The 23,266-nt window shown below is 42.2% G+C and overlaps 1 protein-coding gene across 1 annotated transcript in view; it reads right to left on the bottom strand.

The window, feature by feature from the left end:
• The window catches only part of LOC128496409 (sodium channel protein type 5 subunit alpha-like), a 153,155-nt gene that overhangs the window by 92,597 nt on the left and 37,292 nt on the right, over positions 1-23,266 (bottom strand). The window contains exons 2-7 of the mRNA XM_053466022.1: positions 22,183-22,504; positions 21,244-21,362; positions 15,132-15,221; positions 8,872-9,000; positions 5,833-5,924; positions 782-1,015 (exon numbers count right to left, since the gene is read on the bottom strand). Of these exons, the coding sequence (XP_053321997.1) occupies positions 782-1,015; positions 5,833-5,924; positions 8,872-9,000; positions 15,132-15,221; positions 21,244-21,362; positions 22,183-22,452 (934 nt within the window). The 5' untranslated portion in view covers positions 22,453-22,504. The remainder of the gene's footprint in view (positions 1-781; positions 1,016-5,832; positions 5,925-8,871; positions 9,001-15,131; positions 15,222-21,243; positions 21,363-22,182; positions 22,505-23,266) is intronic.

Genomic DNA, 23,266 nt, shown 5'->3' with positions numbered 1-23,266 from the left:
AGGTATCGGCTCCAACTAAACACTCAGACTTCAATCAGTCGTTGGTCTCGTCTTAGATTCAGGAGCCATACGCCGATCCCAAGAGTGTTTAATACCCTCACTGTATTACCCTCTACCACTTCTGCTGGGACACGGTTCTACGTATCTACCACTCTTTCAATAAAGAAAACCAAAGTCTACAGATATTTGTATTTTTGCAAATCTCAGCATGCTTATCCAGCAGCCAGCATGTCTGCGCAGAGGGTGCCAGCGGTACGTCCGGCCGGCAGTGTGATTGCGGCGATGCATTCTTTGCTGCGGCGCGTACTTCAGATATTTGAAGGAAACGTCACTCGGCTTTAAGTGCTTTCAGCAGCTCAGAATTCTGTGAAATGCCACAATCTTCAAGGAATCCTCCGCCGGGGCCGTCAGACTATTCTCCCAGCATGCACTATTCTGCCTTTTATCATTCATATATGTCGGCGGGGCGCTGTGTAAACTACCTGCAACGTTTTCTGCTGAATAAACCTCAGAAGGCATTGAAACATAGTATCTGCCGGCAGATCGGCCCCCATTCGGCCCTCATCTGGTCTGCCCACTTCTCCTGAACCGTTAATCAGTCGGTGGTCTCGTCTTAGATTCAGGAGCCGTACGCCTATCCCATGCATGTTTAATCCCCTCACTGTATTAAAAAGTACCACCTCTGCCGAGAGGCTGTTCCACCTATCAGTAAGGGAAGACTTTAAACCGAACGTTGCGTTTAATCTAATGTAAAGACCCCGTTACAGACCCCGGCGCTCACCTTCGTCGGCGATGAAGTCCTCGTAGGACGGCCACGTGTCGTTGCTCCATTCCAACGCGCCGGACATGGTTTCGTTTAGAGCCTCGAAGTCTCGCACGCATTTCTGCTTTAAATGCCCCATAAAGAGCTGCAGCCCGATGAGGGCAAAAACGCTCAAGCAAAACACCGTCAGGATCATGACGTCCGCCAGCTTCCGTACAGACTGAATGAGAGCCCCGACGATGGTCTTCAACCCTAGGGGAAACCAAACGACCAATTAGTGACAGCACACGGTGACCTCACACCCACAAAAAGAATAGAACTCGCCGGCACATCGGCCCCTTTCGGCCCGTTTCTCCCTCTGTAAAGACTCAAACCTTAATCAGTCTTCGGTCTCGTCTTCAGGAGCCGTATGTCTATCCCATGCATGTTTAATACCCCTCACTGTATTACCCTCTACCACTTCTACTGGGAGGCTGTTCCACTTATCTACCACCCTCTCAGTGAAGTAAAACTTCCTTACATTGCATAAAACACCAAAAACATAACTAATGAGGCGTATCCTAATGATATCAGATCAGATTTCTGTGTAAATAGTCAAACCTTACAGGACGTCCCCGATGGCCCATGATTCCCACTACCTGCAAAAGTGTGACCGTGGGGCAGCCATGTGAGACAGAGCCTGACCATCAGGACTGTCCACGTAAACCGGGACTGTTGGGAGGTATGTATATGTACAGTGTTTGTTAAATAAGATATGCCGGATCGAGCGGCAGGACTGTTACGCGATACGCAGGGTGCTTGGCAGGTCTGTGTGTTTAAATCCAACAAAAAACAGCTAAATAGATCTGTAGGAATATCTACGGAAAGCAGTAATTTGGAACAAGAAATTGTCCTGTGATCTTGGAATGGGACTGAAGTCATAATTTGTGGAGCCGAACTATTTACGTTAATTAGATATAAACACAAACACTTTTAGGATTTAAACACCGCGATTTAGGCCAATTCCTTGTCCAAAAATTACAGTTTGCTTTTAAGCTGAATTTTCAAAATTTCCAGCAAAGGAAAGATTTTTTCCTTTTTTTTTTTTTTTTTGATGCAGCGGATTTTCTCCGTCCCACACCCTACGGACGCAGTGGATTGGTGGATAATCTAAGTCCGTGGCAACCCAATCAAAATCATTAGCAAGAAATCCAGCCTTTTGATCTATATATCTGTTAGTATTGGCCAGCACAATGTATAGATCAAAAATGTGCTCTTTTGAATGAAACCACATGATTTTGGGTAAGAGGTCACTTGTACTTATAATCCTGTGTAAGCATTTATACAGGAGCCTAATTACCCCAGGGCAATCTGCCCCGTGGTTTTGCAGCAAGGGAACCCCCCCTCCTGGTGCCCCCTCCAAAAAGCATGACGTGGTAGAGCTCGGTGGGACAGCGGGATAGAGCGGCAAAATGCAGGACAGTTGGGAAGTATGCTCATCTGCTCCATCACTGTATAGCACTTTAAGCTCTAATGTTATATCCCTTCTAAGCATTCGCGTCAATGAAGCTGCGATTTAACCCCTTACATCACAGGGGGTAATAAGCACATGGTTTGCCTTCTCTTGGCGCCTCATTACAAATATCTGTATATTTTGCTTATTCTGTTTTTACTTTTCCTGTAAAATCTTTTTTAACTCATTTACCATCAACTAAAATCTATACATCGGAGATCAATACCGGCGGCCAATGACACGGCGCTATCAGAAATCACGAATCAGGACATCATTCATGAACATTCACAGTTAAATCACACACATCCACGCAACGCGCATGCAAAGCACCCCAACACCCAGAAGGGGTTATTACTGTATACAGCTCTGGGGGTTATATTACTGTATACAGCGCTGGGGGTTATATTACTGTATACAGCGCTGGGGGGTTATATTACTGTATACAGTGCTGGGGGTTATATTACTGTATACAGCGCTGGGGGGTTATATTACTGTATACAGCGCTGGGAGTTATATTACTGTATACAGCGCTGGGGGTTATATTACTGTATACAGCGCTGGGGGGTTATATTACTGTATACAGCGCTGGGGGGTTATATTACTGTATACAGTGCTGGGGGTTATATTACTGTATACAGCGCTGGGGGGTTATATTACTGTATACAGCGCTGGGAGTTATATTACTGTATACAGTGCTGGGGGTTATATTACTGTATACAGCGCTGAGGGTTATATTACTGTACACAGCGCTGGGGGTTATATTACTGTATACAGCGCTGGGGGTTATATTACTGTATACAGCGCTGGGGGGTTATATTACTGTATACAGCGCTGGGGATTATATTACTGTATACAGCGCTGGGGGTTATATTACTGTATACAGCGCTGGGGGGTTATATTACTGTATACAGCGCTGGGGGGTTATATTACTGTATACAGCGCTGGGGGTTATATTACTGTATACAGCGCTGGGGGTTATATTACTGTATACAGCGCTGGGGGTTATATTACTGTATACAGCGCTGGGGGTTATATTACTGTATACAGCGCTGGAGGTTATATTACTGCATACAGCGCTGGGGTTATATTACTGTATACAGCGCTGGGGGGTTATTACTGTATACAGTGCTGGGGGGTTATATTACTGTATACAGCGCTGGGGGTTATATTACTGTATACAGCGCTGGGGGGTTATTATTGTATACAGCGCTGGGGTTATATTACTGTATACAGCGCTGGGGGTAATTACTGTATACAGCGCTGGGGGTTATATTACTGTATACAGCGCTGGGGGTTATATTACTGTATACAGCACTGGGGGTTATAGTACTGTATACAGCGCTGGGGGTTATATTACTGTATACAGCGCTGGGGGTTATATTACTGTATACAGCGCTGGGGGGTTATATTACTGTATACAGTGCTAGGAGTTATATTACTGTATACAGTGCTAGGAGTTATATTACTGTATACAGCGCTGGGGGTTATATTACTTTATACAGTGCTGGGGGTTATATTACTGTATACAGCGCTGGGGGTTATTACTGTATACAGCGCTGGGGGTTATATTACTGTATACAGCGCTGGGAGTTATTACTGTATACAGCGCTGGGGGTTATATTACTGTATACAGCGCTGGGGGGTTATTACTGTATACAGTGCGGGGGGGTTATTACTGCATACAGTGCTGGGGGGGTTATTACTGTATACAGCGCTGGGGGTTATATTACTGTATACAGCGCTGGGGGGTTATATTACTGTATACAGTTCTGGGGGTTATATTACTGTATACAGCGCTGGGGGTTATTACTGTATACAGCGCTGGGGGTTATTACTGTATACAGCGCTGGGGGTTATATTACTGTATACAGCGCTGGGGGGTTATATTACTGTATACAGTTCTGGGGGTTATATTACTGTATACAGCGCTGGGGGTTATTACTGTATACAGCGCTGGGGGTTATATTACTGTATACAGTGCTGGGGGTTATATTACTGTATACAGTTCTGGGGGTTATATTACTGTATACAGCGCTGGGGGTTATTACTGTATACAGCGCTGGGGGGGTTATATTACTGTATACAGCGCTGGGGGCAGGACATTATTACGCACGCAGTCTGTTTTTGCCGCTCGGGTTATGTGGAGGCCAAGCGGGATTTGTCTGCAGAATCTGAGCTTTTAGTTTTTGATGCTGAAGATTCCCCCGGGGTGGGGGTGGGGGGGTAGTTAGCGACCCCCCCACCTCCCAGCCGCTCTACAATCCAATTAGTCCCCCGTTATTATTTATGCAGAGTGTGATTATTAGGCGGCCCTCGCCGGTTCCCCTCTATAAATATGCAACGGCAGCTCCTTCTCTCCTTCTCTCCTTCTTTCTTTTTTTGCTTCTGTTTCAAAACATGGCTTTCCTCTGGAGAGCAAAACAGCAGAGAAAATCAATCGTGCCGTGAATCAGCAGGTAATAGCGGGGAGGAACAAAGCGGGGAGAGACACGCGTTCCATCTGAGGACACGGAATTATCTGCGTGTAACAAGACACAGACAATAGCATATAGATTGCAAGCTCTTGGGAACAGGGGGTCTCCCAGTCATACATTTCTATTTCTATAGTCGCCCATAGGTGAAAAACTGTTTCCTTTACTGATCCCACAAAATGGACACGACTGTTCCTTTAATTACGCCGCTTCCATTTGGTCAACTTAGTTACTGAGAGGGTGGTAGATAAGTGGAACAGCCTACCAGCAGAAGTGGTAGAGGGGATTAAACAGGCATGGTATAGACATACGGCTCCTGAATCTAAGACGAGACCAACAACTGAGGTTTGAGTCTTTACAGCTAGGAGAAACAGGCAGACTAGACGGGGGCCGGATGGTTTGTACTTTCTACAAAGAAAAGGGCTCTGATTGGCTTAGAGGCCCCCTTGCTATAGCAGCGGAATTGGCTTTTCCACCGTTTTCCATGCTGTACGATGTGGTTAAAATGAATGATACGTACAGATTAACATGCAGGGTTACTTCTCCCCAGAACTCAAGAATGACATCACAACACAGATGTGATGTCAGAGGTGCTTCTGCCCTACCAATGCCCTGCCCCATTCAGCACTCGCTACTTAAATCCTCTCGTCCATTTATATAGCATGATAGTATTTTTATGTCTGTGTTGTAACCGGAGTCCCCCAGGTTGATGTCTTTAATTGGGCCGACATACGAAACGATGTAAAGTCGCGTGCGTTTCCGGACCCTCGGAGGTCTCTCCTGCCGGTTCGATTCCAGCTGAAGACCCTCGAGGCCAATGTTTCATTATCAATAAATCAGGATAAATTATAATCATTTCAAATAAAATATCATTCGAATGGAGTCACTTACTTTCCTGTTATGCTAAAATGAGTATATTTTTTTAATCATTTTTTATTATAAATTGTCTTATTAGCCCTACTAATAAAAAAAATGATTAACCCTTTAATGTCCGGGGTCCATATAAGTCATATTTATTCAGCGTTTATCAAACGTCGCAGCCGCGGCCCAGGGTCAGCGGGAATCACGCGTCTGCGGTAAAAACCCGGATTTAACCCCTTTCTCACCTGGAATGACCGAAATAGTTTTCAGTGCCCGGAGTACCCTGAATGTCCTCAGCGCTGACACGTTGCCCAGGTCCACAAACTCGGTGGCGTATCTGTAATCACAAAAACATATCAGGCAAGGACAGGGTTTGAAACGCCGAGATACCGCTCAGTGCTTTATTCACTAAACGGAGAGCTGTGTTCTCAGCTCCTTGACTTCAATATATATATTATGAAGGGTTAACCTCGGTGAGCTTCTGCTGCAGTGGCATCAGGGGTTAGGGACTGTCCCTGCTAACTAGGGCCACTTGGCAGGTTTGTTACAGCTGATGAGTTAATTAAAATGTGTCCTTTTTTAGGCTGATTGATTGATACTTCGTCACCATTTGTTACTTTTAATGAACTCTCGTAGTTATTACAGTCAGACTGAGATATATCTATTGGCCGATGGCCGTATCGGCAGGTCAAGGAAATCCTTGCTAATTGCTGTCCTGCGTCGTGACTGTACGTCGTGATAGTGATTGGCAGTTCCTCTTATAAAGAGGCTCCGCGGCAGCTTAGGCAGTTTAGGCCGCAAACTAACAGGATTAGCGTGTAAACTTTCAGGGTTTTTGCCCCAATCTCGGGGTGAAGGGGCAGATTCTCGGGGTCACACAGTCTGGAGATGACTCCTTGCTATTCCCCCCCCCGATGTGTTCATATATAAGACTCCCAGTTGGTGCTTTTGCTCCCAGTATGTTATGGTTGATATCCCTGCTTGAATGCAGGTGACTCAGTTAAGTGTATCTTTAAATAAAGAGAAGTCAGGGTTTCCCTGAGGGCCGGTATTAGAGCCATTTGGGTGACACATTAGGTGAGTCAATACATAGAATCTTCACTATGGGCTATTAAAGGGTTAATATTCCAGGAGTCTCAGGGTCCGCTCATTTAGAACGTCCGCCGGAACGAGGATTTTCTCATCTCAGAGGAAACCCCGAGCTGGCCGTTCCGTGTGATATTCCCAAAAAACTCTACGTGCCAAAAACATGAATCTTGAAGTCATAAACGGAAGTCATTTCACTCTTTCACTCGAATGTTAACAGGATTTTGGGATGCGAGCCAAGAATTTTAACTGAACCAGAAACTCGAACTTTTGCCCCTAATTAATTTTATCTCTAATTAGTGAAATACATCAGCCTGTTTTGGTCTCTGAGTCAAACGTTTGGATGAATCAGCGACGCTGCATGATGTGATCCATGCTTCCTGCCACACGCTACATACGACTGTCGCTTGATAACACGTGACGTGCCGTGATAACACCGGGCAAACCGGCAGCCGCAGATCCCTAAATCAGTATTAATTATTCCTTCTTATCAGATTATATATATATTCACTACAGCTCAAAAGTTTGGGGTCACTGAGCTGTTTTCATGGAAAACAAGGAAATTTCTGGCTGCAACATAATTACAAAAAGGGTTTAAACTTGGATCAGCGAACACAGGAGTGATGGGAGTGATAGAGGGCCAATGGAACACAAGAGTGATGGGAGTGATAAAGGACCATTGGAACACAGGAGTGATAGGAGTGATAAAGGGCCATTGGAACACAGGAGTGATGGGAGTGATAAAGGGCCATTGGAGCACAGGAGTGATAGGAGTGATAAAGGGCCATTGGAACACAGGAGTGATGGGAGTGATAAAGGGCTAATGGAACACAGGAGTGATGGGAGCGATAAAGGGCCACTGGAACACAGGAGTGATGGGAGTGATAAAGGGCCATTGGAACACAGGAGTGATGGGAGTGATAAAGGGCCATTGGAACACAGGAGTGATGGGAGTGATAAAGGGTCAGTGGAACACAGGAGTGATGGGAGTGATAAAGGGCCATTGGAACACAGGAGTGATGGGAGTGATAAAGGGCCATTGGAACACAGGAGTGATGGGAGTGATAAAGGGCCAATGGAACACAGGAGTGATGGGAGTGATAAAGGGCCACTGCAACACAGGAGTGATGGGAGTGATAAAGGGTCAGTGGAACACAGGAGTGATGGGAGTGATAAAGGGCCATTGGAACACAGGAGTGATGGGAGTGATAAAGGGCCATTGGAACACAGGAGTGATGGGAGTGATAAAGGGCCATTGGAACACAGGAGTGATGGGAGTGATAAAGGGTCAGTGGAACACAGGAGTGATGGGAGTGATAAAGGGCCATTGGAACACAGGAGTGATGGGAGTGATAAAGGGCCATTGGAACACAGGAGTGATGGGAGTGATAAAGGGCCAATGGAACACAGGAGTGATGGGAGTGATAAAGGGCCACTGCAACACAGGAGTGATGGGAGTGATAAAGGGTCAGTGGAACACAGGAGTGATGGGAGTGATAAAGGGCCATTGGAACACAGGAGTGATGGGAGTGATAAAGGGCCATTGGAACACAGGAGTGATGGGAGTGATAAAAGGCCTCTGTACGCCTATGAAGAGATTCCATAAAAAATCAGCAGTTTCCAGCTCAAATAGTAATTTACAACATTAACCCCGTCTGCGCTGGATTTCATGTTATTTTAATGGAGAAAAGGACATTTCTAAGTGACCTCAAAACTTTAAACCATAGTGTGTGTGATATATATATATGTATTTATATATTTGTCACTTGAGGAGTCTAGCATGTGCACAGCATATAATAACATAATAATGCATAAGAATTTTTTTTCAAGGGAATTATCAAAAAACACACTTTGTTTTATATATATAGAAGCTTAAAAAAACTTAATTTCAAATTGTTGTATAATAATTATTTGTTCCATTTATTTTATGAGACCAAGACTCAACACATTGATTATTTCCAAACTGTGTCTGACAAACCCCTAGGCAGGTGAATAGTTAATAATAATGACTATATTAATAATAATATGGAAGTAGGGATTAGTTAAGAAGTTATGGGCGGGGCAATAGGATGGACATGGGGGCGGTCTGATGGGAGGGGCATGGGGATCCAGGCTTTATATTTGTGTCGGGGCCCCTAAGATTTCTGATGGTGGCCCCGCAGTTAAGGAACAGGTTACCAGAAGAAGGTATAACTCACGCCATGACGATAACGCTGAAATCCAGCCAATTCCATGGGTCCCGGAGAAAAGTAAATTCTTTCAAGCAGAATCCTCGTGCCAGGATTTTTATCAGTGATTCAAAAGTATAAATACCGGTGAACGTGTACCTGAGCGGGGAAGAAAAAGTAAAGTCAGTCGTTACAGGTCAAGGACTTCACAGACGGCCGCAGAGAGAATCCGGAGAATCCAATTGGCCAATTCCTTCCCTTATTTAAGTCTTTCATTATAAAAACAAACTCAAACGTGATTTCTTCCTCGTAATCGCACAAAACACAGAACTTTGTTTTAAGTAACTTTTCATTGATCACGACAACAACCAATCAGCGCCTGCTTTTGCGTCAGATGCCGATTAAGTGTTCCCGGGAAAAATAAGGACTGAAACACATTTTTACAAGATTTAGTCATTATTCCTGGGGAAGTTTGGGGCGTTCCACGGTACAAGGAGTGACGTCTTTAATGCTGCATTTAGTGATAAAAGTAGTGAATTCAGCAAAGAAGGTGGAACAGTTTTTTTTGGGGGGGGGGGCTTGGGGGGTTGGTGCCACCTTTTGCCACTGCTTATGCACCTCCATGTATCTACTGGAGACCCCACGGCCGCCAGTATACATTTATTAATCCCTCTTTATCAATCAATATTTTATTTCACCCCAGGATATTCAGAAGTTTAAATGGCTAAGGGGGGACAATGGGCAAGGACCCCAAAACTATTCCATTTACTAGAAATGTAACCCCTACTACGACAGACTGGAAATGCTGGGATAATCGGGAGCCATGAGCGTCCTAGGGGTTAGGGGTTACTATGCCATGATAGACACAGTTTGATGGCGATTGCCTTCGCACCGCGCAGATACCGCTTTACTGCTATCCACGCGCATGCTGCAGAGAGTTAAGTTGTGTCTGTTTGATGCTTCGCCCGTGTTGAGTTCATTAATCTGCGCATGAATGAAAGCTCCGGTACGAACACATCCGTACGGGCTGCCGGGAATTAGATCAAGCCTGAGCGCCGCGTCTTGGAAATCAATTCATTAACGAGCGCAGCCCACATAGGGAAGCGCGGCCTGGAAGCCTCGCCGGGGCCCGGGCCCTTCAATCCGGAGGTGTAATACGGGGAATAGCAATCATATCTCCCAGCTGTCCCGAGGCAGGTAAGTCCCTCTCGTACGGGAAGTATGGAACTCCTGGCACCGCTGTGAACTGCAACTCCCATCATGCTAAGACTGCGCGAAATGATATACAGAAGCCCTCAACTAACTGCATAGTGGAGGATGAGGACTGCAACTCCCATTAAGCTGAGTGGGGATATGAAGCAATGCTGGCATCGAGGAGACTCCGGACTACTCCCATCATGCTCAATCAAAAAATAAAAAAATGCAAACAATCTGCTGCAGCTTAAGTAACAACCTCATCCCTGTCACGGCTCAGGCTGCGGACTACAACTCCCATGTGCTTAATAAGCCGGGATACATAGTGACCACAACTCCCATCATTCTCAGACTGAAATTGTGGCAACGTGTCCGGTGCTGAGCCATTCCTAGAACAGAGTGTATTTCTTTTAAAAACTCTATTTATTGCGGTGAAGTCCTGTTCGGTGGCAGACCCGCTTAACCCTATGTGTGCCGTGTGGGGGGGGTGCCCTCAGCTGGCACTGAAGGAGTTACAAAGCGCTACGATCCTGACCCGCATTTATCGTTCGATTACGGATCTGAGTTTTCCTCTGCCCTACGAATTTTCCCTAAACGTAATTAAAATTGATCTTTCCCTGCAACATATGTATCCAGACACGACAGGCCTCGATATTTAACCCGTTCAGCGCTGACACGGCCTGCAGTAGGCTGGATCATTTCTGGGTTTCCTCTAGAGGTTTCATGAACAGGGAACTTTTTTTTTACCATTTTGTACTTTCCAGTAAAAAAAGATACTAAAACCTACATTTAACCTACTTAATACCGTCAGTTTGCGTGTATGAATGAACATAAATTAACAATCAAATTATAAATATAATATAATATAAATTAACAATTAATATGGAATATGAAAACACATAGAATTTGCCGGCCCCCATCTAGTCGCCCGTTTCTCCTGCTGTAAAGACTCAAACCTTAATCAGTCGTTGGTCTCGTCTTAGATTCAGGAGCCGTATGTCTACCCTGCTTATGTTTAATCCCCTCACTGTATTACCCTCTACCACTTCTACCGGGAAGCTGTTCCACTTATCTACCACACTCTCAGTAAAGTATACAAAATATTCACAGGACAAATATAGGATACATCAAAGACTACATACTCCCAAACTCTGTTTTCCTGTATGGATGATTATTACACATGTTATAACATACATCTCTGGGCCCTGCTGATTCACTCTGGGGTTGGAGAGACGTCTGCAGTGTTCTCTCACTGATTGTAAAATGAACGGACGACTAATCAGAGCAGCGTGTGGGTGGACCGGTGTATTTGTGAAGCTGAACTGGTTTCCTCTGCAGATCCCCCCCCATACATTCATTCACACCGTGTAAACAGACCTCCGAGACCTGCGCAGAATATTTCTCCAAAGATCATACTTTACGAGTATCTCAATATATCTGATCACAATCAGCTCCCTCCACAGTCCTGAATTTGATGTGATGGTCCCGACGACCAGACTGGCAAATGCTCAATGGCAAAGTTCACGTGGTGCATGCGCAAAAAACGATACACTTTTAGGGTGGTCTTGTCAACAGAGAATCTGTCGGCCCCCGTCAAGTCCCCCAGTTTCTCCTGCTGCAAAGACTCAAACCTTAATCAGTCGTCGGTCTCGTCTATATAATCCTCACCGTAGCACGACGTACTGTATGCGTTCTACTGATCTCTCGTGCAGAACATTCTAATATGCATTCTAAGCACAGTTCTTGAAGGAGGCAACATTTCCGCTGTCTTTCTGCCCCGGGCAGGTAATCAGCCTAATGAACTCATACTTATTTCCAGACTGCTCTCAGGTCAAGCTGTAAGACATATGATTGCTTGATTCTCACTCGAGGATGTAATGAAGGATCTGTCACATGCCAAAAGACCTGGAATCATTCCAACCCATAAGGTGCTGACCTTGTATGAGAATGAGTTATTGGCAACAAAGCATTCACATGCCATACCTTATACATCATTCACACGCTATACCTTATACATCATTCACCCACCATACCTTATACATCATTGACATGCTATACCTTATACATCATTCATCTATCATACCTTATCCATCATTGACATGCTATACCTTATACATCATTCACCGACCATACTTTATACATCATTCACACACCATACCTTATATATCATTCACACGCTATACCTTATACATCATTCAGCCACCATACCTTATATATAATTCACACGCCATACCCTATACATCATTCTCCAACCATACCCTATACATCATTCACATGCCATACCCTATACATCATTCACATGCCATAATTTATACATCATTCACACGCCATAACTTATACATCATTCACACGCCATACCTTATACATCATTCACACGCCATACCTTATACATCATTCACACACCATACCTTATACATCATTCACCCTAACCCCAGTTCCAATGAAGGATCCTACAATCAGAGATGAGCGCTGAGTTTTTCTTCTACAACATCTAAAAATTGGTGCCTTTCTTTTATAACTGTTTGCGGCTGTGATTTGGACTAAAATTGCCAATATAACCCGGGGGCATTCTCCCCCCCCCCCCCGTCTGTTGACTGCGATGAGATAAGCCAATAAGTGCAGCTGATGTTTGCCAAACCACTGCCGGCTCAAAACAAACCTTTATTCATTATTGTTTTTTTTTAATTATTATTATTATTTTTAATGGCGTATCGGACATTTGTTCCGACTTCAAAATAAACAAAAGCGTAAATGTATTTGTTTGTGTAGATTAGGAAAAGACTATTCCAAAACTAGTTTATATTTAGAAGGGAAGCAAAACCAGCATCCTACCTCAAAAATGCACATGGCGTTTTATTTCATAACAATTTTCCTTTAATTGATGGGATGTTATAATTTATATAAAAAAATTAAATACACACTGACGTTCAAAAGTTTTTTATTACTGTATACAGCACTGGGGGCTTATATTACTGTATACAGGGGTGGGGGTTATATTACTGTATACAGCACTGGGAGGGTTATATTACTGTATACAGCACTGGGGGCTTATATTACTGTATACAGCACTGGGGGTTATATTACTGTATACAGTGCTGGGGGTTATATTACTGTATACAGCACTGGGGGTTATATTACTGTATACAGTGCTGGGGGGTTACATTACTGTATACCGCGCTGGGGGGGTTATATTACTGTATACAGTGCTGGGGGTTATATTACTGTATACAGTGCTGGGGGGTTATATTACTGTATACAGCGCTGGGGGTTATATTACTGTATACAGTGCTGGGGGTTATATTACTGTATACAGCGCTGGGGGTTATATTACTGTATACAGTGCTGGGGGTTATTACTGTATACAGTGCTGGGGGTTACATTACTGTATACAGCGCTGGGGGTTATATTACTGTATACAGTGCTGGGGGGTTATATTACTGTATACAGCGCTGGGGGTTATATTACTGTATACAGTGCTGGGGGTTATATTACTGTATACAGCTCAGGGGGGGTTATTACTGTATACAGCTCAGGGGGTAAATTACTGTATACAGCGCTGGGGGTTATTACTCTTTACAGCGCAGGCAGCAGCATATTAGCCATTTGGAGTTCTCACTTTAATGACACAAGCATTAGACTTTCTGGGTTTTTTTATAGTGAACGCAGCTCAAAATCTCTCCATTTCTCTATTATGTTGTATGACCGGTGGGTTTGCCAGATGGCGTGAGATGGCAGCGAGGTGGGTATTGGGTTTACTTACGTGATGAGTGTAGCTCAAAAGACAAGCAAACCCTGGCAAAGCATTATATTAGAACACCATTTAATGTCAGAATAGATGAATATTTGCAGTCAATTTTTTTTAAAAAAAAAACTAAATATAGAGATCATTCTACAAATTCGAACATGTTCCAAGATTTAGGCATTCAGCCGATAATCCAGTGCTTAGAAATTAGTATGATTAACTTCTGGGCAAACCGTGACGTTACAATCCCGGAAATATATCAGGTGCATAAAGATGGAGGGATACAGAGTCATAGAAATATGGTAAAGTCTTCCCAAAATGACTTTCATCCAAAAGCTGTTCAGCTAGATGTTCAACTCATGAAAGTCAAAGAAGTCCCAATGGAACCAATGCAGTGGCTTCTCATTATAGCACTGCTGGTGGTAGGTCCTTATGGAACGTAAGAAGGTAGGTAATTACAGAATTTATAGCAGTACATCTTTATGGAACGTATAGTAGAATGTTCTTATAGAACTTATGGTTCTACATCTTTATGGAGCTTATAGTGGTACGTTCTTATGGAAGTTGGGGCGGTATGTCCTTATGGAACCTATGAATGTACGTCCTTATGGACGTTATGAAGGTAGGTACTTATGGTTCTATGTCCTTATGGAACTTATGGTGGTAGGTTCTAATGGAACTTATGGTGGTACGTTCTCATGGAACCTATTAAGGTACCTGCATATGGAACTCGTCAAGATACGTCCATATGGAACTTATGGTGCTACTTCCTTATGGAACTTATGAAGGTACGTGCATATGGAGCTCATGAAGATACGTCCATATGAAACTTATGGTGGTACGTCCATATGGAACTTAAAGTATCAAGTCAAAAGTCCATTTGGAATTTACGGAGGGTGTATGAAACCAAATCACATTCCCATTGATTAAAATCATCACAGCCCTTCATGGTTTATCTTTTATGTGTCTCTGGTTAAGGAAAACATCAGGTTACCCTAATCTAGAACCTAGAACCTCACAAGATTTGACAAGTTCCTATAAGATCCTCATAAAACTAGTTCCGGGTCTTCAAGGGAAGCCCAATTGGCAATCTCTTACATCAAGTCCATTCCTTCATCCACACTCATCTATTAATTTGTAAATGAATGAAACTACTTCCAGAGATCATTATTTTGCTACTTCTCATGTCTTCTGCTGGACATTACAATCCTTACAAACTCCCAAATATAACGCATTTCAATTGTTTACAAAAATAAATAAATGAATAAATGAAGACATATTGTGTTTCTCGTGGCTTTTTATCATGAATAATGAAAAATAACAAAATTGAAAAGAGAATAAAATGAATACTTACTCGACATACTTGCTCCACGTTCCGGACTCAGACATGGCCATAAACACACAGTTTGTTAAAATAGTGCACATTATAAACATACTGAACAATGTATGGGACGTTTGTTAAGGAAATTACTTATTTTTTCAAAATATAATATAAACCCTCCTTTCACAAAAAAAAAATAGGCTGAATGTTGGATATTATCTTCTAAGCACCAAAATCAGGCAATCCGAGTATTTTATTAAAGATGCTGTTCCACCTTCTCTGCTGAATTTAAATTTTGTAACTTAATTCAGAATTAGAAAAAACATCTCACACTACTAAATGTCTAAAAACTTTTTGTTTTTTAAAGTGGAACAGCATCCTTAAATTATCTTAAAACTGCTAATGTAAGGTGACCAGGGGTCTCTGTTTGCAGGACACCATCTCCTGCCAGAGACTTCTATCCCCAGTCAATATTTGTCCTGTTAATGTTGTAAATGACTGTTGTAGCTGGAATTTTTAATGGAATCTCTTCATAGAGGCCCTTTATCACTCCCATCACTCCTGTGTTCCAATGGCCCTTTATCACTCCCATCACTCCTGAGACCCAATGGCCCTTTATCACTCCCATCACTCCTGTGTTCCAATGGCCCTTTATCACGCCCATCACTCCTGTGTTCCAATGGCCCTTTATCACTCCCATCACTCCTGTCTTCCAATGGCCCTTTATCACTCCCATCACTCCTGTGTTCCAATGGCCCTTTATCACTCCCATCACTCCTGTGTTCCAATGGCCTTTTATCACTCCCATCACTCCTGTGTCCCAATGGCACGTTGTGTTCGCTGATCCAAGTTAAAGTTTAAAAGGCTAACTGATCGTTATAAACCCTTTTGTAATTATGTTACAGCCAGAAATGTCCTTGTTTTCCATGAAAACAGCTGAGTGACCCCAAACCTTTTAATGGCGGCGTGTACCTATATACGGTTAGTGAAGCCGGCGTTCTGCTTTTATCTCCTGGATGAGTGCATTATCCTAATAACAGGAATGAAAACACTCGACTCTGGAGCCCACATCAAAACTAAAAGGGTGGCCAACACTGAAAAAACCTTCATCACAGCGCTTCCGCTTTCTGCCTTCCAAGATTTCATGGCTGCAGAGTAACACGCTTCGTCCAAGATTTTTTACGTAACCTACTGATTATTATTTACATAGTAATATTTATATACCTCTTTCCTGCTGTTTCTATACACATTATCGGGGCTTTTAGGGCAGTAGAACCCTGCGATCCCCTCATACCCAGCAAACATTCTGACCTCCTAGAAAAGAGGGGAATCAAGGGATTTGGGTGCAAAGAGGGGCTGCCACTCAAAATAAGGACACTTAGGATGTATTTCAAATAGTAAGGATGCCTGTGAGGGACAATCTTCTGTAAATTGCATTTCACACCCCTACCAAGATTTACAGAACCCTCAACCGTGAACAGACATTTAAACATTCTGAATAATTTGTTAAAAAACATATTAAACTTACCGGTAATATAATATAAATTAAAAAATATAAACTGTAACATTCTTTTCAATAGGAGACACCATAGCGATTTCCTAATTCGGAAAACTTTTTTGTGGGCCCGTGTCTGTTGGGTTGATTTAAATGATAACGTTTCCATCAGTCACTCCGCTCTAAACGTTTAAATATATCCCCGTCATTAGCTGTAATTGATTCTAAGCGGGCTCCTCAAATAGATACCATCTTGGCTTCCTTTTTTTTTTTGTAATTTGACATTATTTTCCAAAGATTATGCTTTTGAGCGAGAAAAGTTTTAAAATAATTGGGGATAGAGAGGGGGATATAGAAAGCAGACGCGCTTCTTATCCGTCCGGGCTAATGGTTTGGAATTACAGATTAATACGCAATTATCGTGTTTTAGCTACTCACAAGAAGTCATTTACTAATCTCGCACAATTTGTATAAAAAGCTTGTTTGAGATTGTTGGCCAAACTGACAAACTCGCCGGCATCAATATCTCATATCTAAGCGGCTTATAATTATGTCTATTTTGGTCAAAATGTAAAAGAAAAAAAAATAGGTAATTCCGACAGCATCAAAGCAGCAAACAAGGTTCTGATGAAGTATCTGCTCAAAATTATATTAATATATATTATATAAAGTGGACATAAATAATATACGGTGTGAGGGCTATAAAGCGCATTCATTTTGAAGACTTTTTAAGTAGATCTAGTCCGATTTTCCTCCTGTAAAGACTTTTGTCAGTCGTTGGTCTCATCTTCGATTGAGGAGCCGTATCCCATGTTTAAGTTCCCTGGCTGTATTAGGATTTACCACTTCTGCTGGGAGGCTGTTCCACTTATTTACCGCCCCCTCTGAAAACCTCCAAATATAATACAAAGGTCTGAAGTAAAACTTTTTTATTGTATGGCCTGAGCCATCATGTGATAGCACATTTTTTTGGAGTTTTTTTAAAAAAAATATTATTATTGGATTTTTGAAAAATTATATTTTTTATTTTAAATAACCAAATAGTCTCTAGATGTGACAAAATCCTATTTTAAATAAAGACCTCCCAAAAAAAATAAAAATACTAATTTATATATATATACTTCCCTTATATATGTCTGCTTATCTCCTCTATATATGTATGTCATTTATTATTATTATTATTATTCTCTCATATATGCGCACCTCCTGCCTTTGGTTGGCATATTTTTATTTTTCACTTGTTTTCATCCATAATTAATTATTATCTTAAAATATAGAATGTAGATTTTCTTTTGCCACAAACTGAAAACTCAAAACCATTTTAAAATTTTAAATTTACTGATGCAAATAAATTATTATTTTTATTATTTATTTATTTTTTAAATTCATTGCATTTTATATTTCCGGCATTATTTATGTTGGGGGGGGGACACGTGTTCTTTTGCCAATTTAGAAAAGGATCCTATGGAAATTAAAACTGGTTATCATAAAACAGACACTCCAGTGGCTTGGGAACCTCGTCAGCGAGGAATGCATATTAAAGTACTTTAACATACAATATTTCACTGGAATAAATTAAAAATGTAAATGCATATGGGGAAAAAAAGAAAAAAATATAAAAAAACTTCAGAATACAATAGCTGACATTAAGCCAAGTTTTATTAAGTGCACAGAGTATAATTTTAATTAATGATATTTATGCCTTAGCATTTTCTACAACACAATGCTTCTGTTCTCAAACACAATACTACTACACAGCCCTACCGCAAAAATATGTATTCTCCCGAGTAACGCAGATCCCACTAATTAACCACAAAGGGAATACAAAGGGCTGGATACCATGAAAAAAAACATTTCCATTCACGCTAGCGAGAACCAAATACTCTAAATACGCAGGGCCGAGGAGCATCAGGCCTGGATTCGAACATCTGAAATAATTAGAAGCTAAGTTATAACCCAAGAATGGAGCTCTAGCGTTTAATGCAAGGTTCCTGAGATGTTCCTGTACCGGCTCTCCTCTTCTTCACCTGTTCTTTGTGTCGTCACAATCCATATCTATGTCTCTCTAAAGAACCTTTATTGCCTTCAGCAGGAACAACAAACTTTCCTAAATTCACTCTCTCCTGTAAGGTTCCTGTGCCCCCTTCCTTATATCCCTTTAAACCGACCACATCTGCGTAATTCTTTTCCGCTTTCCACCCAATGCCCTTCTATTTATCGTCTGTCCTTTAAATTCCGCCAGAAAAGTTGGTGCTGCCAATCGCTTTCAGATATGGATTCCTTGGGTCCTTTTCATTCGCTGCCCTGACGTTGACACTCGGCTCTCTCCTTTGTCACCAAATGATGTCACCGTCACATATGAAATATCTCTCAAATTAGTCCTTTCCTCACACAAGACGCAGCAAAAATATTAATCCACTCCCCTGTGATTTCCCATCAGGATTACTGCAACCCCCTTATTAATTGGCCTCCTCATCACCGCTCTAATCCATCGTGAACATCTCTTCCAGACTTTGTTGCTCTTTTTCTTCGTTGCCCTTTTTCTTCGTGGCTCTTTATCTCCTGCAGTCCCTTAACAACACTACACCGCCGTTATCTCTGCTCTTGTCTCTAAACCACCCTCTACGCCCAGCCCACAACCCTGATTCTGACTTCAAGCACTCGCTAACAAACCCACCTATTCCGAAAAGCTTACAACCTCCTCTCCGACTACCCTCAACCTGCATCCTGAAGAAACCATCTGCTCTTCCCACCTTCTCACCGCCTCTCCCACCATTGACTTCTCCCCATGAGCCTCAATAGTCAGACCTTCAACCCACTAACGGATTGTAAGCTCACACGATCGGGGCTCTCTTCTCCCCCTTTATGTCTTAATGTGTGAGTATAATGTTACTGTTAATCTTCACTCTCCCTCGCGTTAAATAATCTGCTAGTGCTCTATAAATAAAAATGTAACGTAACAGAGTAAGACGTGGAATCAAATAAGCATTCAAGACCTCAAAAGGTCCCGTCTTCAGAAGCATAAAGTGACCTTTGAGGCATTGAAAGCTGAAAAGAACCACAGACTTCTTTATACTACCGACACCACCTGGTCCTTTTATTTCTCTCATCTCTCTTCTCGCTTGACCCTGACCTTATCCTTCTTCTCATCTTCTCAAGTACCTCCTCCAACTTAACCATGTCCTTCAGACTCTTCCTCCACCCAACAAAGACTAGGTCACTTTGAATCCAGCCCTGTGCCACCTCCTACATACCTTCTCATCTCTCTTTTAAAAGTTTCTCCGATCATTCCACCGAGCGAATCACCGAACCTGCCCTCCATTCCCTTACTGGCTGTCCGACTGCTTTCTTCTACTATTTTGTCAGCAACATTTCCTTCCTTCTTCCTAATATTGTCCACCAGCTTCGCTTTGTCTCGCACCTAAGAGCTACATTGTTTCAAACAATGATTATAACGTCCACGCGGTCGTATGATACATCGATTAGAGTCCAGCCCGGGTTTGAAATTCCGGAATCTAAAACTAAACTTTCCACCTGACCTTCATTGCGGAAAACCGGAGATGTTGCCTCCGTTGTGCTTGAGAACTCGCTCTGTCTAACATAAAAAACTGTTTGTCCAAAAAGATTTCCAATCACACGGCAATCGGACGTATTGGGTTTTTTTTCTTCCAATTTTATATATTCTTAATAAATTTTGCATTCTTTCAAACCTAAAGCCACCCACCCCCTGTCCATTAATCATGTGTCACGCACGGTGATTGAAAATCACATCCGGATAAACAAAAAAAAATGCCATTTGCTAAACGACAGCAAACATCATTCCGGCGACAATGAAACATTTACAGACAGCCGCCGGGCGAAACGAGGAGCAATTTTATGCTGATTATTATTTCAAATGATAAAAAATATATTTTTACGGATATTTTTTATACAGATTTGGCTTTTCAAGACAAGTCTCATCAGGAATAGTGATCACAAGGTGGCTGCGGGGCCTTAAGCCTAGGGGACTCCTCATGACATAGATACGGCAGGTGGATGGATTTCCATGTTCCTCTCCTCTTTGGGCCCCAAATCGCTGATGCCCCTCGTTCCTGCCCCTAATGCCCCTCTTTTCTAGGAGCTCGGAATGTTTGCTGGGTATGAGGGTATCGCAGGGGTTCTACAGCCCTAAAAGCCCCGATAATGTGTATAGAAACAGCAGGAAATGGGTTTTAACATAAAAAGTTTTAAATAAAATACATTATTCTTCTAAATATATAATCGATACCAGTGCTGGCTACTTAAACCTTTTACTTGGCTAATAGACATGAAAAAATGAAAGCCAAAATAATACATAAAGTTAAACAGAATGCTGATTTACCTTAAAACACTTATACATTTAATATAGGTTAATCTATGCCATGCATGTTTCAATTCCTTTGCTGTATTAGCCTCTACCACTTCTGCTGGGCGGCAGTTCCGTTTATCCGTCACTCTCTCTGTACACTAAAACTTCCTTACATCACATAAAACACCCAAAATCATAGCGAGAAGTATCATATCGGATTAGATTTTTTATGTCTGGAGCTGACGGATTGCGGGAACACACCAAATATAAAAGGGAAAAAAAAGCATAACAGACGGAAGGAAGAGTTTCACGTGAAAGGATATGAATGTACCAAAATTTTGATTGAAGCTCTTCTGATAGGATTGAAAGGGCTAATTATATACAAAGCAGGCGTGGCACTAAATCGGAAGATTGTTTTTCCTTTGTTTAGAACTATAAAGGTCTGCAAAAAAAAAACACAAAAAACTGAGTCAGATATGCAGAGATATGTTAATAAAAGAAAGAAAAGAAACGTAACGGCTCGGCCGCTGATAAATCGTTTCTATGAAAACATTTAAAAAATGAAATAAGCAGGAGCATTCCATGGGTTGCTATGGCGATAAAACTACTCGTCAAACTTTACACCAATCACATTGTGCGTATAACCCGCTGTGAATCATAAAACTTTGCCTGCTGACCGTGTCTTCCTGCTACAATCGACAAACGTTGCTTAGTTACGTATTTCGTTTCTGCCCCTGAGGTGCATCTTTTACTTCTCTCTTGCCTATCGAGGATGCCAGGACATTAGAAGCTGGGTACCCATTTGTCTATCTTGTCTTTTGGCCCCAAATCCCTGTTCCTCTCTTTCCTTCCCTGATGTCCCTTTCTCCACCCCTGATGCCCCTCTTTCCTCCTCTGATGCCCCTCTTTCCTCCCCTGATGCCCCTCTTTCCTCCCCTGATGCCCCTCTCTCCACCCCTGATGCCCCCTTTCCTCCCCTGATGCCCCTCTCTCCACCCCTGATGCCCCTCTTTCCTCCACTGATGCCCCTCTTTCCACCCCTGATGCCTCCTTTCCTCCCCTGATGCTCTTCTCTCCACCACTGATGCCCCTCTTTCCTCCCCTGTGTTCTCCTACATGCCTTACTCTTACATGGACACCAATGCACAACGCATTTCTGGTAATGCCCCTACCCTCAGCCACGCCTCTAACCACACCCCCTTAAACAAAAGTGCCCCTCTTTCCCAGTCCGAAACGCTGGGAGGTCCCAGGCTGCTCCTCACCTTCTGGTTTCTGTAGTATGGGTCGAGATCCTCAAGGGGCTCTCCGATGAGGTTGGATGGGAACTCCCCGTAGATGCGGGGCAGCTGCTTGCCGGCCTCCAGGTCAGGGTGCGGCACCGGCTTGGGCTCCTCGTTGATTCCATCTTCTCTGTACTCCTGTTTGGCGCTCCTGGCTTGCTCCTCGGCAATACGTTTTTCGATAGCAGCCAAGGATTCAGGGGTGAACCGGCGGAAGCTTTCAGGACCCGGTGGTAACAACAGGACTGCCATATTTTCATCCTGCTCCTTCTGTACTAATTCTTACTCATAGCATTGGAATCAGCTGGAAAAAAAGAAGAGGGGAGGTCCTGTCAGATAGAGCAGCGTTCCTATCCCCAACCTATTGTCGGGAGCCTCTTATAGAACCTACGACAAGTGAAGGACCATTGAAAATGGAAGACTTAACTGCATAAAAAAAATTAAAAATAATAAAAAAAAAAAAAAAAAAAATTTAAGTTTCTAAGGTCACAGCCAATCAGGGCCTGTTTTGGTGTCATGTGATAATTCAGTGTTCCCAGCAAAAAAATACAAATGAGGCGAAACTTTACTTAAATTTAAGAAATCTTCAATGTTAAGTTAAGCAGTTTATGCAGAACACCTTTAATAAGTATATTATATGAAAACACCAAAAAAACATAATTTTAAATCTTTTGCTTTTGAGACATTTTTCCCGTATTTGTCGTTTAACAATGAGGGTTAGGTATAAAATGTATAAAAGTATTGCTGGGTTCAAAACTTTGTGAGTTTCCCAGATCAATTGTTTTTTCTTTTTTTATTTCTATTTATCCCGAGTTCAATAATTGAGAAATTTCTATAAATAATCCAGATGGTTCATCAAAAACCTTAAAATATTCAAATCCAGCAGAATTCTTTTTTTTTTTTGTTTAAAAAAATAGACGATCTTTCAACAAAGTATTATAGTTAAGAGGATTAGTATATTTTTGTTTATGTAGATTAAATAATGAAGACATATTTTTAAAAAAATTGCATTTTGCAGATTAACCCTTAAAACTCTATGAATGTGGAAAATAATATCCAAAAAATT

Source organism: Spea bombifrons, chromosome 5 (assembly GCF_027358695.1).
Source record: "Spea bombifrons isolate aSpeBom1 chromosome 5, aSpeBom1.2.pri, whole genome shotgun sequence".
NCBI classification, from domain to species: Eukaryota; Metazoa; Chordata; class Amphibia; order Anura; family Pelobatidae; genus Spea; species Spea bombifrons.
This window is presented reverse-complemented; position numbering and strand designations above follow the sequence as displayed.